General features: G+C 38.7%; 1 protein-coding gene across 7 annotated transcripts in view; it reads right to left on the reverse strand.

Moving 5' to 3' along the window:
• The window catches only part of fat3a (FAT atypical cadherin 3a), an 808281-nt gene that overhangs the window by 64944 nt on the left and 726600 nt on the right, over positions 1-16737 (reverse strand). For all 7 annotated transcript variants that reach the window (XM_059646553.1, XM_059646555.1, XM_059646551.1 and 4 more), the window contains 3 exons: positions 12061-12258; positions 9581-10379; positions 7796-7930 (listed from right to left, as the gene is read on the reverse strand). In XM_059646553.1, the coding sequence (XP_059502536.1) occupies positions 7796-7930; positions 9581-10379; positions 12061-12258 (1132 nt within the window). The remainder of the gene's footprint in view (positions 1-7795; positions 7931-9580; positions 10380-12060; positions 12259-16737) is intronic.

The following is a 16737-nucleotide window of genomic DNA, read 5'->3' on the forward strand; positions in this document are numbered from 1 at the left end:
CATTAATTAGAAAATGTAATTTCACGTATTTATTTTTAAGAATGGTTAATATCTCAAATTCATTCATGTTGCAGAAATAATATAATTAGATCCAATTAGACCAATCCATTAATTCACTTATTTAAGTACATGCAATTACATTTATTATAAAGCTGGAATATGAGTTACCTTACATTTATAAAGCATCTTACACATCAAAATCTATTAAATTACTTTGGAACACGGTACTTTTGTAGGCAAAAAATGATATTCAATTATCATTGAAATGTTGATTTATTATTAAATTTAGAGAACAAATGTCAGCAAATATCTTACTTTTGAGGTTTATGACCTACATAATTTAAAAAAAGCAGAGTTAAACATAAATGAAAAGAAATATTGATGGGTTTCTTTATAAAAGAAGGGATATTTTCCATTCAAAGCACAGACAGTTATTCTGCCAAAGGAAAACTAATCTGTTCTGCCTTCTTAAGGCCAACCAGGGTTATTACAGTTAATAGATCATTTATAGACACAAAATGAGATAAGTAGATCAACTGGACAGACGTATCCTGAAGCTCAAAATTCCCAAGTTCTTGAATATTAACATTTTTGGAACTTTTGTGGCCAACCTTGAGCATCAAACAGCAGTTTACCATTTCAGACATAATTACTTGACAATTGTACTCATGAACAACTTGTTTTCATATTACATTGGGACAAGACAAACTATCCTGAAAATGTTATATACTTGCTGATTTTTCTTGTGTACCTAACAGTCTAATGCCTCGATTTTCAAATTAAAATCATCTTGTACCTAATTCAGAATATAGCAGCCTGGTGTCATTTTTTTTGCTTGGTAATCTCCTTTCACTATCTTGCCCCTCATTTTGTACATAATGGTCCTTTTCCTGTAAGCACCAGTCTGCTTCCATGAACATTCTGCTCCCACAGAAGTAAAGTAGGCATTTCTCACACCAGCTGTCGAAGGCAATTTGTACAATATAACCACAAAATCAACGAATTAGACAAACACACTGTACCATCAACTTGAATGGTCAAAGAGCAACAACGAGCAACAGAAAAGGCAGCCACCAATTGCTCATGATCTTAGTGTTGGCATTAAGGAACTCAAAATCTGTTAGCAGGTACTCCAGTATGAACAACTATGGATGTGAGTTTGCTCGCTGAGCTGGAAGGTTAGTTTTCAGAAGTTTCGTTACCATTCTGGGTAACATCATCAGTGAGCCTCCAACGAAGGGCTGGTATTATGTCCCGCTTTCTATTTATCTGTTTAGGTTTCCTGGGGTTGGCGATGTCATTTGCTGTGTTGGTGATGTCATTTCCTGTTCTTTTTCACAGAGGGTGGTAGATTGGCTCCAAATCAATGTGTTTGTTGATGGAGTTCCGGTTGGTATGCCATGCTTCTAGGAATTCTCGTGCGTGTCTCTATTTGGCTTGTCCTAGAATGGATGTGTCGTCCCAATCAAAGTGGTGTCCTTCCTCATCTGTATGTAAGGATACTAGTGATAGTGGGTCATGTCGTTTTGTGGCTAGTTGATGTTCATGTATCCTGGTGGCTAGCTTTCTGCCTGTTTGTTCAATGTAGTGTTTGTCACAGTTCTTGCAAGGTATTTTGTAGATGACGTTCGTTTTGCTTGTTGCCTGTATGGGGTCTTTTAAGTTCATTAGCTGCTGTTTTAGCGTGTTGGTGGGTTTGTGGGCTACCCTGATGCCAAGGGGTCCGAGTAGTCTGGCAGTCATTTCGGAAATGTCTTTGATGTAGGGGAGAGTGGCTATGGTTTCTGGGCCCGTTTTGTCTGTTTGTTTGGGTTTGTTGCTGAGAAATTGGCGGACTGTGTTCATTGGGTACCCATGCTTTTTGAATACGCTGTATAGGTGATTTTCCTCTGCTCTGCGTAGTTCCTCTGTGCTGCAGTGTGTGGTGGCTCATTGGAATAATGTTCTAATGCAGCTTCGTTTGTGGGTGTTGGGATGGTTGCTTCTGTAGTTCAGTATTTGGTCCGTATGTGCTGTTTTCCTGTAGACGCTGGTTTGAAGTTCCCCATTGACTGTTCACTCTACTGTGACATCTAGGAATGGCAGTTTGTTGTTGTTTTCCTCCTCTTTTGTGAATGTTATACCAGTAAGGGTATTATTGATGGTCTTGAAGGTTTTCTCTAATTTGTTTTGTTTAGTGATGACAAAGATGTCATCCACGATGCAGACCCAAAGTTTGGGTTGGATGATTGGGAGAGCTGTTTGTTCGAGTCCCTGCATTACTGCCTCTGCTAAGAACCCTGATATCGGAGATCCCATGGGTGTACCGTTGGTTTGTCTGTAGGTTTTGTTATTGAAAGTGAAGTGGGTGGTAAGGCATAGGTCCACTAGCTTGATGTTGTCCTTGCTGATGAGGATGGTGGTGCCTAGTGTACGTGTCTTCGGTTCTTCTAATAGTGTAGTCAGTATTTCTTTGGCCAGGTTGATGTTGATGGATGTGAATAGGGCTGTTACGTCAAAGGAGACGATTATTTCATCCTCTTCTATCTTGGTGTCTTTGATGGTGTTCAGGAATTCTTGGGTGGAGCGAATGGAATGGTGGGAGTCTTCTACTAGGTGTTTTAGTCTTTGGTGTAGTTCCCTGGCTAATCTGTAGGTTGGTGTTCCAGGTAGCGACACTATGGGTCGGGGTGGGGGGTGGGGGTTCCTGGTTTGTGAATTTTTGGTAGTCCGTAGAAGCGTGATGTGTTGGATCCAAAGAAACACTAACTACACTATTAGAAGAACCGAAGACACATACACTAGGCACCACCAACCTCATCAGCAAGGACAACATCAAGCTAGTGGACCTATGCCTTACCACCCACTTCACTTTCAATAACAAAACCTACAGACAAACCAACGGTACACCCATGGGATCTCCGATATCAGGGTTCTTAGCAGAGGCAGTAATGCAGAGACTCGAACAAACAGCTCTCCCAATCATCCAACCCAAACTTTGGGTCTGCATCGTGGATGACATCTTTGTCATCACTAAACAAAACAAATTAGAGGAAACCTTCAAGACCATCAATAATACCCTTACTGGTATAACATTCACAAAAGAGTAGGAAAACAACAACAAACTGCCATTCCTAGATGCCACAGTAGAGCGAACAGTCAATGGGGAACTTCAAACCAGCGTCTATAGGAAAACAACACATACGGACCAAATACTGAACTACAGAAGCAACCATCCCAACACCCACAAACGAAGCTGCATTAGAACATTATTACAACGAGCCACCACACACTGCAGCACAGAGGAACTACGAAGAGCAGAAGAAAATCACCTATACAGCGTATTCAAAAAGCATGGGTACCCAATGAACACAGTCCGCCAATTTCTCAGCAACAAACCCAAACAAACAGACAAAACGGGCCCAGAAACCATAGCCACTCTCCCCTACATCAAAGACATTTCCGAAATGACTGCCAGACTACTCGGACCCCTTGGCTTCAGGGTAGCCCACAAACCCACCAACACGCTAAAACAGCAGCTAATGAACTTAAAAGACCCTATACAGGCAACAAGCAAAACGAATGTCGTCTATAAAATACCTTGCAAGAACTGTGACAAACACTACATTGGACAAACAGCAGAAAGCTAGCCACCAGGATACATGAACATCAGCTAGTCACAAAACAACTTACTCACTATCACTAGTATCCTTACATACAGATGAGGAAGGACACCACTTTGATTGGGACAACACATCTATCCGAGGACAAGCCAAATAGAGACACGCACGAGAATTCCTAGAAGCATGGCATTCCAACCGGAACTCCATCAACAAACACATTGATTTGGAGCCAATCTACCACCCTCTGTGAAAAAGAACAGGAAATGACATCACCAACGCAGCAAATGACATCACCAGCCCAAAGAAACCTAAACAGATAAATAGACAGCGGGACATAACACCAGCGCTTCATTGGAGGGTCACTGATGATGTACCTAGAATGGTGATGAAACGTCTGAAAACTAACCTTCCAGCTCAGCGAGCAAACTCACATCCAGAACCTCAACCTGAGCTACAAATCTTCTCAAAACTTGCTAGGAACAACTATTGTCCTGTATGTCTAGACAGTACTGATAAATTCAACGGAATGGAGTTCAAAACGTTATTTGAAAACTCAACAGCCAATTATTTCATTTGAGTGCCTAAAGGATTGTGCAGTTACTTCCAATATTAGATATGTTTGGATTATACTCCTTCCTAAATTTAAACAAATTTAAAGTCTTTAGATAAATAAAGCAGTTGACTGTTTCTATTGCTTAGACTGTAGGTCAAACTCAACAGTGTAACTCTTGGCAGTTGCAGGATGTGTGTTATGTCTTACTGCTAGTATACAATATAGAGTTAAGAGACAAGCTCATATCACATCATTATATTATGGCACATGACAAAAGGATACAAAGGTTTTAATCCCTTCTTAACTGGGTCCACTTGAAGCATGATATGCTTATGCAAGGATGCTATTGCAACCAAATAAACATAATATTAACCAAGAATTCAAGTTTCCATAAGTATACAGTCAGGTCTGCTATAATGTGTGTTTCTTCAATGTGAATTGGCTTTAACACGATTGAAGAATTTAAACTGCTATTTGTAGAACGCAAACACTCCTTACCTGTATTGGCTATAACATGATTCCGGCCCCATTAGTTTAAATGATGCAGCTATTGTACGATTTTCTTATAACATGAGCGCGAACTCAGAGTCCTACAGCACGTACACTGGCCCTTTGGCCCAAACTGGTCTGTGCTGACCAAACATCCATTCTCCTGCATTTTGCCCATATTCTTCTAAACCTTTCCTATCCATGTATTTGTCCAAATGCCCTTTAAATGTTGTTGAGGCACCCACCTCAACCACTTTCACTGGCAACTCATTCCATATACATACTACCCTCTTGTGTAAAACAGTTGTCCCTCAGGTTCCCATGTATTCTTTCCCTTCTTACATGAAACTGCTGCCCTCTAGTCCTAGATTCCCCAACCCTGGGAAAAAGATTTAGTGCATTCACCCTATCCATGTCTCATGATGTTATACACTTCTATAAGATCCCCGCTCAGTCTCCTGTGCTCTAAAGAAAGAAGTCCTAGCTTGTCCAACCTCTCCCTATAATTCAGTCCCTTGAGTCCTGGTAACATCCTTGTAAATTTTGTCTGCATTCTTTCCAGTTTAATAACATCATCCCTACAGCAAGGTGACCAAAACTAAACATCATACTCCAAGTGTGGCCTCATCAATGTCATGTACAAATGCATCATAACTTCCCAATTTTCCCAATTTCTACACTCAGTGCCCTGACTGATGAAGGCCAGTGTGCCAAAAACCTTCTTCACTGCTCTGTCTACTTGTGATTCCACTTTCAGAGAACCATGCACTGAACTCCAAGGTCTCTCTCTTCCACTACACTCTTTAAAGCCCTATCATTCACCATGAAACTCCTGCCTAGATTTGACTTTCCAAAATGCAAGACCTCACACTTATCTATATTAAACTTCATTGACATTTCTCAGCCGACTTCTCCAGCTGACCAAGATCCTGCTGCAATCTCTGATGGCCTTCCTCACTGTTCATGATACTGCCAATTTCAGTGTCATCCACAAACTTATTAATCATGTACATTCATGTTATATCAGAACCGACGGTATATAGAAAAAATACACACATGGCCAACCACCCACCAGGAGTTGCAATAAGCATCTATTGAATCTTTCAATACTAATCAATTTATTGTCTCTCAGCTAATGGGCATTTTTAGCTATCATTTATACTTTACAGTTTACATTGGAAAATGTATAATTTATTATGATCTTCTATCAGCATTAGCATCAGAATTTAACAGTAATCATTTCAATTTCTTGAATTATTTCATCTTTAATCAATTAAGCTAATAAATAGGTTAGAAATTTAGATGCCTTGAGGGCTGGATTGACAGGGAAGGGAAATAAAATTTGGTGCTATGCCAGCAATGTCATGTTATTAATCAGTTGTCACTCGGACTAAATCTGTGGCAGAGGAGCCAGATAACCCACTCAGTTATGGGGCAACTGAGATCCTTAAGAGACCAATTAAGGGCCTCCTCCCATTGCTACTGGGTGTTGATCTCAGCGGCAGTGCTGTTGCTAAGTGTTTAAGCTGTTAGAGAAATCCTGTGCTCAATTAAGACCCCTCAAAAGGTAGGTGTCTCCTATACTCCCTCCCACTGCAAATGTTTCCATTTGCTTGCTCTGACAAAGTCAACTTTTTATCCATACTGGAGCCTACAGGGCCCTGGATTTAACTTTTATGTTCAGGCTCTTGGCCCCTCAGCAGTAGGGACTATTTGTTCTCTCAGTGACCTTCACTCCAGGTGGCTCTGTCAGGACTGGAGAACAGCCAGACATTTAATTGTCCAACACCTCCTGCAGATGTAGTATGGGCACTTTGCTGACAGCACAATTTTGTCCGAAGCAAATTAATGGCTTAATGACTGTTATACGTTGGAGGGGGTGTCTGTCAAGTGGAGGTGGCCTCACCAGTAGATTTCTGTTGGGTGAGCAACCATTGCCTTCATATGAATGCCTGGTCACAATTATTGACATTGTTTATTCAATGTACCATCGATTCACTTTCATTTCAATTCAGTTATTTCAGCCATTACTCCTGTTGATAATCAGTCTCAGTCTCAGCAGGCCTAACTCTTGATGGTCTCCATTCAGAAAAATCTACAGCAAGATTCCATCAATCTTCCTAACTAGCTTAATACCATCTTTGCATACCTGATTTGTATGAGCTTTGAACAATAGGAAAATGTCTTTCAGATAGATGTATCACTGTAGTGATCATAGATCACGGATTTAAAACCTGGAATCTTCATAGACCAAAATAGTTTTGACAAGATAGATGCTGACTTATAATGGTCACAGCAATCAGCTGACCACAACTTAACCCAATTGTGAAGTGAATCTCAGATAAACGAAGGTAGCTTCTTCTGTCCGATCTGCATTTTTATGGATAAATGACACATGGTAATAATGGTAGAGGTAACAGTGACACCTCCAAATTACCCATCTTGAAAAGTAATGAGCCAGGCCTAGGAATACGCCAGTAAGTTGTATTTCAAAAAGCTGCTTTGGTTGAGTGACAGAGAAAACTATGAATTTGTAGCTGAAACTGGAGAAAATTTGCTCTCTTTCTCCCTTTTTAGACTCTCTCAAAGGGCACAATTAAAAGATGAAGCAAATTGGAGACACATTCATTCACCAAGAATTCAAAAAACATCTAAGGATATTAGGCATTGATAAAACAATCACGGTCTCAAATTAAAACCAAATACGTCAAGGACACTCAAAAGGCTTTTAAACTGTATATTCCTTTTTGTATTAGGCACTCTCCTTTTCTAAATTTATATCTGTATTTGTATGTATTTGATTTTTTTTATTTTTCACCAGGTTGGCAAGTAATAAAATTGGTCTTCTTTTAATACAAGACCTTGAATTTAGCTCCTTATTTGATTCTTGTGAACGAGAAAACTATTTTCAGTCAGGTAAGGTACAGCTGTGTTTTAAAAAAAAATGCAAATATTTTACAATGGGCAGCTAAAAGCAGACAGCCAAGTTGACCCTCCTCAGCTGGTCATAACAGACAAAAATTATATTAAAACCAAGACACATTGAGGTTTACATTTTATTGATGAACTGTACTGAAATATGTGACTTAACTGTTGATACGTTTTCTCAACTGAGATGTACAAGGAGGTATCTTTATTCTGTCTTTCTTACCTGAACATTCTCCCAAATTCCCTGGTGGACACTGACAGGTATATGGTCCTTGTCCTACACCTCCTTGAACACAATGCATGTCATTTGGGCAAGGTTTCTCTTGGCAAGCATCAGAAACAATAGGACAGATGTCACCTTTCACAAAAAAAATTATAGCAATATTTTTATTCAATTTTTCACTGAGTTTGTAAATAGCATATGATTTTAAGCTAGAAAAAAAAGTAAATGTATTTCAACCAAAACTACTTTTCCCCGAATTATGCTTAAATTATATGTTGAATTTATCAGGTTTGATCTTAGTCTTGTTCAGCGATATTAGGGTGTTATAGTTCTAAAGTATTTGCCTCGGTTGGGGTTGGGAAAGAGAAAGTTAAATTTGCTGCTGCAGAAAACTGCTTGTGCCCAATGCTTCAGACATGTGTATCTTTTACAGACATACTCAAAACACTACTAAGCTGCTGTGAACAGCACGTACACAATGGCATAGAGTTTCTACTTAATTGTGCTAACTTTTGTGAAATACTTCAGCCAAAATAAGAATAATGACACAAAAAGGTTGTAGAATTGGATGAACACAGCAGGTCAAGCAGCATCAGAGGAGCAGGAGCCCGAAACATCAGCTTTCCTGCTCCTCTGATGCTGCTTGGCATGCTGTGTTCATCCAGCTCTACACCTTGTTATCTCAGATTCTCCAGTATCGGCAGTTCCTATTACCTCCGTGGAATTGTATGTGCAATTTATGTTCAACACAAGTTTCTGTGGTATTTTGTGTAAGTTTTAAAAACCTCTTGCTGAAAGAAGGCCCTATCTACAAACCAGGCTGCCCCAATGGTGAATTAATCATGCTGGAAATTCCTTATAATTGTGGTCATTTGAAGGCCTTCAATGAAGCTTTAAAAATTAGGCTGTTTCCTTGGGGGCAAGGACACTAAGAGATATGTTTTAAGCTTCTAAATTTGTCTTTGGTTTTTATTTAAGAAGAAACTGATTTAAGCATCCCAATAAGATAGCAAAATAGCTTTACAGTTCCTTTTTAGAAGTGACTTTCAGCAACTTAAATATAGGGTTATTTAGATGATATGGCTGATATTCTGATTTGAAAAGTTTCACCACCCAGAAAAAAGGTGCTCAACTCGTTTAATTACACTTCAAGTAAAAACAATTACGTGATGAATTTTTTTAAAAAATTACTTATGCCAACTACACATCCACAAAGTGTTCCTCACTATAGTATAGAACAGCAGCAGTATTTGATGCCATACGGAAAAGCTCCATAACAACGTGGCCTTTGGTTTATGTTTTTTCAAATGAACATCACACCACGCTAGTTAAATAACACGAGATTGATAATGTGCAAATGAATTTATAACTGACAAAGTGGAAATGTTACAGTGATGCCCATTAATAAATTAATTGTAGCATTCTTAAGAGCAAAAATTATTTTTCAAGCTATGCATTGTCTTGTTTTCCAGAGAAGTTGTTTCACAAAATGGGCTCAAGTGAGAAAGCATGTCTGTAATTACTTTACTGAATTTTTGGCAGCGTTAAACTATATTGCTTGATTAAGAAATATTGTACTCACATCTAAATGTTGCAACTATAAGACGACTGTCCATTTGAAAACATAAAGCTGTACAGTATGCAGATAGAGACTTTTATAACAACATAGATTTCACCAGATAATTTCGCTTATTGTCAGAAGACTGCCTTTTTTAAAAATTATATTGATTTGATAGTTTTAAAAATGCTACCTTGGAGAATTTTCAATCTTCAGGTAGTACTCACCATTGCAAGTGCAGGTTGCATCCCTGAAGTATCTGGGGGACACAAAGCTAATTCTTGCAGTGCTGTAGGTCATCATGGATTGTGTTTCTGCAGCAGTCACCTGCTCACAATACTGTTCTTTGCACTCCTCAGCCGAGCAGCTCTTGTCCATTATAGTGGAAATATGGAGATCATTTGGTAGGTCATTTTTTGCATTGCTAAGCTTCTGAATCAAATAAGAAGATCTGTAAAACCCACTTCTATACATTTGCACTGCCAACAAAACTTCAAGTTGCTGTGTGGCTGCAACTGGCTGGATACTAATGATATGAATGGTATCATGCTTTTGGGCAGCAATAATGTTCCGAAGGCTCTGTCTAAATCCGTGGAGGTGAAGGCCAACAAAATCTTCAGGAGAGATGTTTTTGAATTGAATACTGATCGCATTGTTCAACATATCCTGAGTCACCTGCTCAACATGAACTACAACTTCAACAGGTATAGTGAAACGTCCATCACTGACAGACACATTCAAAATATAATTGCCACTGTCCAGTCCACCAAGTGCAATGAGCTTCCCGTCTTGGCCATTTATAGTGAACAGACTTCTTTGGTCTGACTTTAAACCATAGGTAAGGATGTCATACATATCTTGATCAGTGGCATGGATCTTCCCAATTACACCTCCTGGGAACTCATCCTCTATTGTGGAAATAAAAATTTCAAGTGGAATTGCAGTCGGTTTATGAATGCTTTCTTCAATCACATTAACAAGAATATAGGTAGAAGACGACAGTGGTGGCTTGCCAGAGTCTTCAGCCTGTCACATTATGAGTAAACAATAAACATATCCATTTTTAGTCTGTAAAAGAGCTTTGACAATATGGGTAAACACAAGAACAGAAATATGATTGTTTACAAAATTCTCATTCAATTTTAAAGTTTAAGGTTTAAAAAAATTCATATGAATTGTGTTTCTTGAGGAAGCGAGCTTTAATTGGGAATTTGTACTGCTCCGAGAAATGGTGCTAATGTGATTAAAAATAAAGTACTGTAGAAACTCAGCAGGTCTGGCATGAAACTGAGATTGTCAAATTTGGAGGTGTACTGAGTTAATGTGGATATCGGCTAATAAAAGTTGATGAAAATGTGTAACAATAAACTCTAATTCTTTCGTTCTGGCTTTCTGAAATGGAACAGACCATGTTTCCAGATTCTACCTACAAGTTCCATGGCAGGTTTCTTCATTGATATCAATGGGGAAACTCACATGGCACCATGGTACTGTCTGCCCCTCCAGGGATCCCACAAGTTTGTGTTTTGAAGTACTTATTTTAAAATTTGCTCTTTTTCTTTCATTGGCAACATACAAATTCAACATAACCATCAAAATACTGCTGCATAGTTCAGTTTGAACTCAATCTGAGGCCATTAGTAAATACATTTCCATACCAGAAACATGAATATGTCATTCAGAGTCTTCAATCTGTTCCATTAAAAAGAAAGATCATGATCATTTTGAAATCCTTTTACAGCAATGGTTAACTCACTTTCATAAAATTGTAAGCTCAATTTTTTTTGCTGATTACTAAAATGTAGTAAATCTTCAGAACTGAAATAACATGTTTTCAATATGGATAACATTATTTAAAATGTCACTGTAAAGACAAATTTATGAAAATGTGAATATCTTTTATTTTAACATGTTTTGAACAACTAGATAAGTTGTGGTTTTATTGATTGGGCAATTAACTAGTAATAGAAGAAATGAAGACTCTCAGAAGATTACCTAATCTCCATCAAAATCATATATCTCTGCGTAGTAGAGGTAATTAAACTTGAGTGCAGTCCTCAGACAAGATAAATTAAATATTTTGGACGCGGTTGACCATATATCATTCTCACTTCATAGCTTATGAATGATTAATTTCAGGACTGAGTTTGATTGATATGTTCTCTCTTACCACTATCTATCCTGGCTATTATTTCTCCCTTCAAAATTAAATTATTTTGTTATCTTGCTAACTGAATGAAATAAACTACCCATAGAAAGAGATTTTGGAAGCGGATCGAACTTCTTTGCATCAGAGTAAATTTCATAAATTTAGTCAACGGATGCTGTAACTTCAAATCCAGCATCATGCAATATGTTATCAATTGTAAAATTATACACTCGGCCAACTATCATGATATTAGTAAAATGAAAAGTTCTTTTTAACATTTACTACAAAACAAGCTGATTATCAGCCTCAGGACAGAAAAATGTATTGTGCTTTGAATTGGTTTCTTCTAATAGACAACACATGGGGTTCAGTTCAAAATATTCAGTTGAGAAAAATATTGTCTGCTAAGAATTGAATCCAGGAAAACAACTGTTTCTTAGATGCACACCCTTTCTTCTTTTACATCAAAGATACCTGACGCTGAGACAGCATCCATATTTTTGAACAAAACAAATCTTACTGTTGGAGTAAAAGCACAAGACTGGCACAATCTCTTACCTGCACATGCAGAAGGTATTCTGTTGCATCCCTCTGTTTGAACACAATTGTAGATCTCAGAACCCCTTGTTGATCTAAAACAAATTCATTCCCATCATTTCCAGCAACTATCGTGAATATGAATGGAGGCCCATTGTGGGAAGAGTCCTTGTCAGTCACTGAAAGGTGCAGGATATTGGTGCCCACAGATTTATTTTCCTGAAAACACATGAAAGGTGAATATATCTCAATAAAGTGATGACTACACTGGCATAAGATAAACCATTTCACCTTCTACTTAGAGAAAAAATCTTCATGACTCCGGAAAATAATAGAACTTCACACTAACATAAATATTTTGCATTCTTTTAAATGTTGAGTTGCCAATGGTATAATCTGTACAAAGATGCAAAAAAAAAATTAATTCCAATATTAATCACTTTCAACAGTCTAGCAAGAAAAGTGCAACACGGCTAGATTTTCATCTAAGAGGTGGAAAGCTGAAATTGGCAAATTTCTTAGCACGGTGCACCCAGCCCTGTACAAAGTGCCTGCAAGCATGGGATTTTTGTTCTTGCCACGTATTCTTGGCTGAGAGCCAGGCATTTGTTTGTTCAGACCGTTATGTCCAACAAAAAATAATGCTTATCAATAAGTCTTTTGCTTAGATCTATTTTGACAAATGCACAATTTTTATTTACATTGGGTAAAGGGACTTCAAGTTTTTATGGTTTCTGTTACTCATGATAATTCATGCTTTTATTGGACTGTAGGAAAAGCAGTTTATTTTACTTTCTCATATGTTACTGTTACTATAGGGGTCATTGATTCTGCACAGTGTGTGTTTTGGGCATGGAAGTGCCAGAGGTGGCATGAAGTGTATGAAGTAATATTGGGATGAAGGAACGCTGGGATAAGTGGAGGAGCATAGGTTGACATGGAGGTCATGGGTAAGATCTTATGAAATGATTAAAAATCTGTTTAAAATGCAGAATCTGTTTTATATATCGATAGCCATAAATTTCAAAAGACTTTCAAAGATTTCAATGATATGATTGTAGTTTATGGCTAAGCATAAACATGATTATTCACCTATCCCTTCTTTCGTCCATAGTGTGCAGTATGTAGTTAATGAGGTGAGTTTGAAAAATACAGTGAGAAATCTTGCTAGGCATCACAGTGAAACACCCTCCAAACAACTCAATGATTGAAAACATAACCAACAGCAAAATTCATTAAAACATGATCCCTGCAGTGACATAAACATACCAAACAATCATCCACAAACCAAGCTCTGTTAACTATCCCAGGACAACGATGAAACATAAATTGACATATATTGCAGAAAAGTTGATAAGGACCAAAAGACCAAATGATTGTAGCATCAAATCCACAGAATGAAGGTCTTAAAATGGCCTCTATACTCAGGACAAACAGGCAGAAAGCTAGCCACCAGGATACATGAACATCAACTAGGCACAAAAAGACATGACCCACTATCACTAGTATCTTCACATACAGATGAGGAAGGACACCACTTTGGGATAACACATCCATCTTAGGACAAGCCAAACAGAGACATGCTCGAAAATTCCTAGAAGCATGGCATTCCAACTGGAACTCCATCAACAAACACATTGATTTGGAGCCAATCTACCACCCTCTGAGAAAAAGAGCAGGAAATGACATCGCCAACCCAAGGAAACCTAAACATATCAATAGAAAGCAGGACATAACACCAGCGCTTCACCGGAGGCTCACTGATGATGTTACCTAGAACGGTGACGAAACGTCCGAAAACGAACCTTCCAGCTCAGCGAGCAAACTTATACCCAGGGCATCTGTACTGCTTACACCAAAATACTAACTTTTACATAAACATTGGAAAAAGAGCAAAATATTACTTTGCACAATTACTTTTCAAGCTTAGAACTGCCATTGTAGAAACTGCTTTAGGACACCTGCAGAACTCCAAGCATGTGAGAAATGACCAAGGAAACAAAAAAAGTCTTCATTCTCCAAAGGCGAATAAAAATAGTCAAGCACAAGTAATACTTGGAAAAGAACAAACTGATTATACTTGACCAGCATTTTGATGTATGTAAAACAAGTTGGATCTTCTGGGAAAATATACTATTTGAGACACTGGATGAAATGGTAGCTTTGATTGTCAAGATCTTCACTGAGTCATTACAGTGGAACAACTGCCCGAGATCCTGGAAATTAACTGCTATCACAATGGTCCACAAAGCAGATACGGGTTCCCCTTAACACTAACAATTACTGGTCTATCATCCTGCTGAACAGCCTAAAAACATCGCTACTGTTAAACTACATTCCTAAAATGTGAGTGTAACTTCACAGCCATGAAGCTTCTCTCCTAAGCCCTGCACAGCAGGAGTTAAGGAGGAGGCAGCATATAAAATATGCTACCTCAGTCATACAAAAATATCTGAATGGTTAACAAGAAAGTGACCCTGATGGCAATGACCCTGCATATCAAAAATATTTTAATAAGATTTCATACTATGTAGAGTGGTAGGCTATTTCCTGGCATAACACTCCAATGATTTTGTTCTGAGGATGATCAAATTTCTGATAGGAGCATTTGGTACTAGACGGAGCATAAAAGTTCTCAATGCATTTTTTAAAATGGTAGGAAATTTTCTGGCTCCATTCCTATGTCATTTGTATTCCCTACAGGTTATGTTTCAGCATTGGAATAAAGTTTTCAGTTGACTCAGAATTAGCTGTTTTATTCCATCAGAGTTGAATGCAAAATAAAATTTATAAATCTTAAAAGATGCCCAGAGAGAAAGGACACATAGTAGAAATATCTGCTATTTTTGCAAGGGTTGTCTGTTCTTTGGCAGAAACAGACAAAAGGTGATAATAGGGAGATTCAAATGCTATCAAAACCAATCAAGATCCTGTTCATAACTTTCTGGTGAAATATGACATAATTGACAATGTCAGCCATCCACTCCAGCTCAATTGTGAGGCCTCTGTGGAAAGAAGCAATCAACCACAGAACCTGCTTCAGACAGCACCATGTCTGTATGGAATGCGGCTATCCAGCTTACTGCATGGTGAGTCCAACAGAGACTCAAGTAGAGCTTTAAAGTAATTCAGATCCGGTACCACACAATGAACAATTTAGGGAGGAAAACTTGAATCCATCACTGGACGTAGAAAAGAAAAGAAAAATAAAGATGCGCTTCAACTCTCCAGTTTGGTACAAGTTAAATGAGGCTTGGCATATTTAACAGCTAAGGTAGTCTTTACTCAACTTAGAAACATCAATTTTCATGAACAGAAGGCAAATAAAGAACAAAGAAAGTTACAGCACAGGAACAGGCCCTTCAGCCCTCTCAGCCTGAGCCAATCAAGATCCTCTGTCTAACCTGTCATCTATTTTCTAACAGTCTGTGTCCATTTGCTCCATGCCCATCCATGTACCCATCCAAATATATCTTAAAAGACACTAATGTGTCTGCGTTTACCACCTCTGCTGGCAACGTGTTCCAGGCACCCACCAGCCTCTGTGTAAAGAACTTTCCACGCATATCTCCCTTAAACTTTCCTCCTCTCACTTTGAACTCATGACCCCTAGTAATTGAGTCCTCCACTCTGGGAAAAAGCTTTTTGCTATTCACCCTGTCTATACCCCTCATGATTTTGTAGACCTCAATTAGGCCCCCCTCAATCTCCGTCTTTCTAATGAAAATAATCCTAATCTACTCAACGTCTCTTCATAGCTAGCACCCTCCATACCAGGCAACATCCTGGTGAACTTCCTCTGCACCTTCTCCAAAGCATCCACATCCTTTTTGAAATGTGGCAACCAGAACTGTACACAGTACTCCAAATGTGGCCGAACCAAAGTCCTATACAACTGCAACATGACCTGACAACTCTTGTGCTCAATACCCCGTCCAATGAAGGAAAGCATGCCATATGCCTTCTTGACCACCCTATTGATCTGCGTTGTCAGCCTCAGGGAACAATGGACCTGAACACCCAGATGTCTCTGTTCATCAATTTTCCCTAGGACTTTTCCATTTACTGTATAGTTCGCCCTTGAATTTGATCGTCCAAAATGCATCACCTTGCATTTGCCTGTATTGAACTCCATCTGCCATTTATCTGCCCAGTCTATCTATATTCTGCTGTAATCTCTGACAGTTCCCTTCACTATCTGCTACTCCACCAATCTTAGTGTCATTTGCAAACTTGCTGATCAGACCACCTACACCTTCCTCCAATTCATTTACATATATCACAAACAACAGTGGTCCTAGCACAGATCCATGTGGAACACCACTGGTCACAGGTCTCCAATTTGAGAAACTCCCTTCTACTACTACTCTCAGTCTCCTGTTGCCTAGCCAGTTTTTTATCCATCTAGCGAGCACACCCTGGACCCCTTGTGACTTCACTTTCTCCATCAGCCTGCCATGGGGAACCTTGGCCATGACGCGGAGAAAATAGAGTCATGCAGATATACAGCACGGAAACAGAGCCTTCAGTCCAATTTAGCCATGCCAATCAGAAATCCTAGATGAATCTAGTCCCACTTGCCAGGATTTGGCCCATATCCCTTGAAACCCTTCCAATTCGTATATCCACGCAGATGTCATTTAAATGTTATAATTGTACCAGCCTCCACCACTTCCTCTGGCAGTTCATTCCATACAT

This window comes from Stegostoma tigrinum, chromosome 6 (assembly GCF_030684315.1).
Source record: "Stegostoma tigrinum isolate sSteTig4 chromosome 6, sSteTig4.hap1, whole genome shotgun sequence".
NCBI lineage: Eukaryota > Metazoa > Chordata > Chondrichthyes > Orectolobiformes > Stegostomatidae > Stegostoma > Stegostoma tigrinum.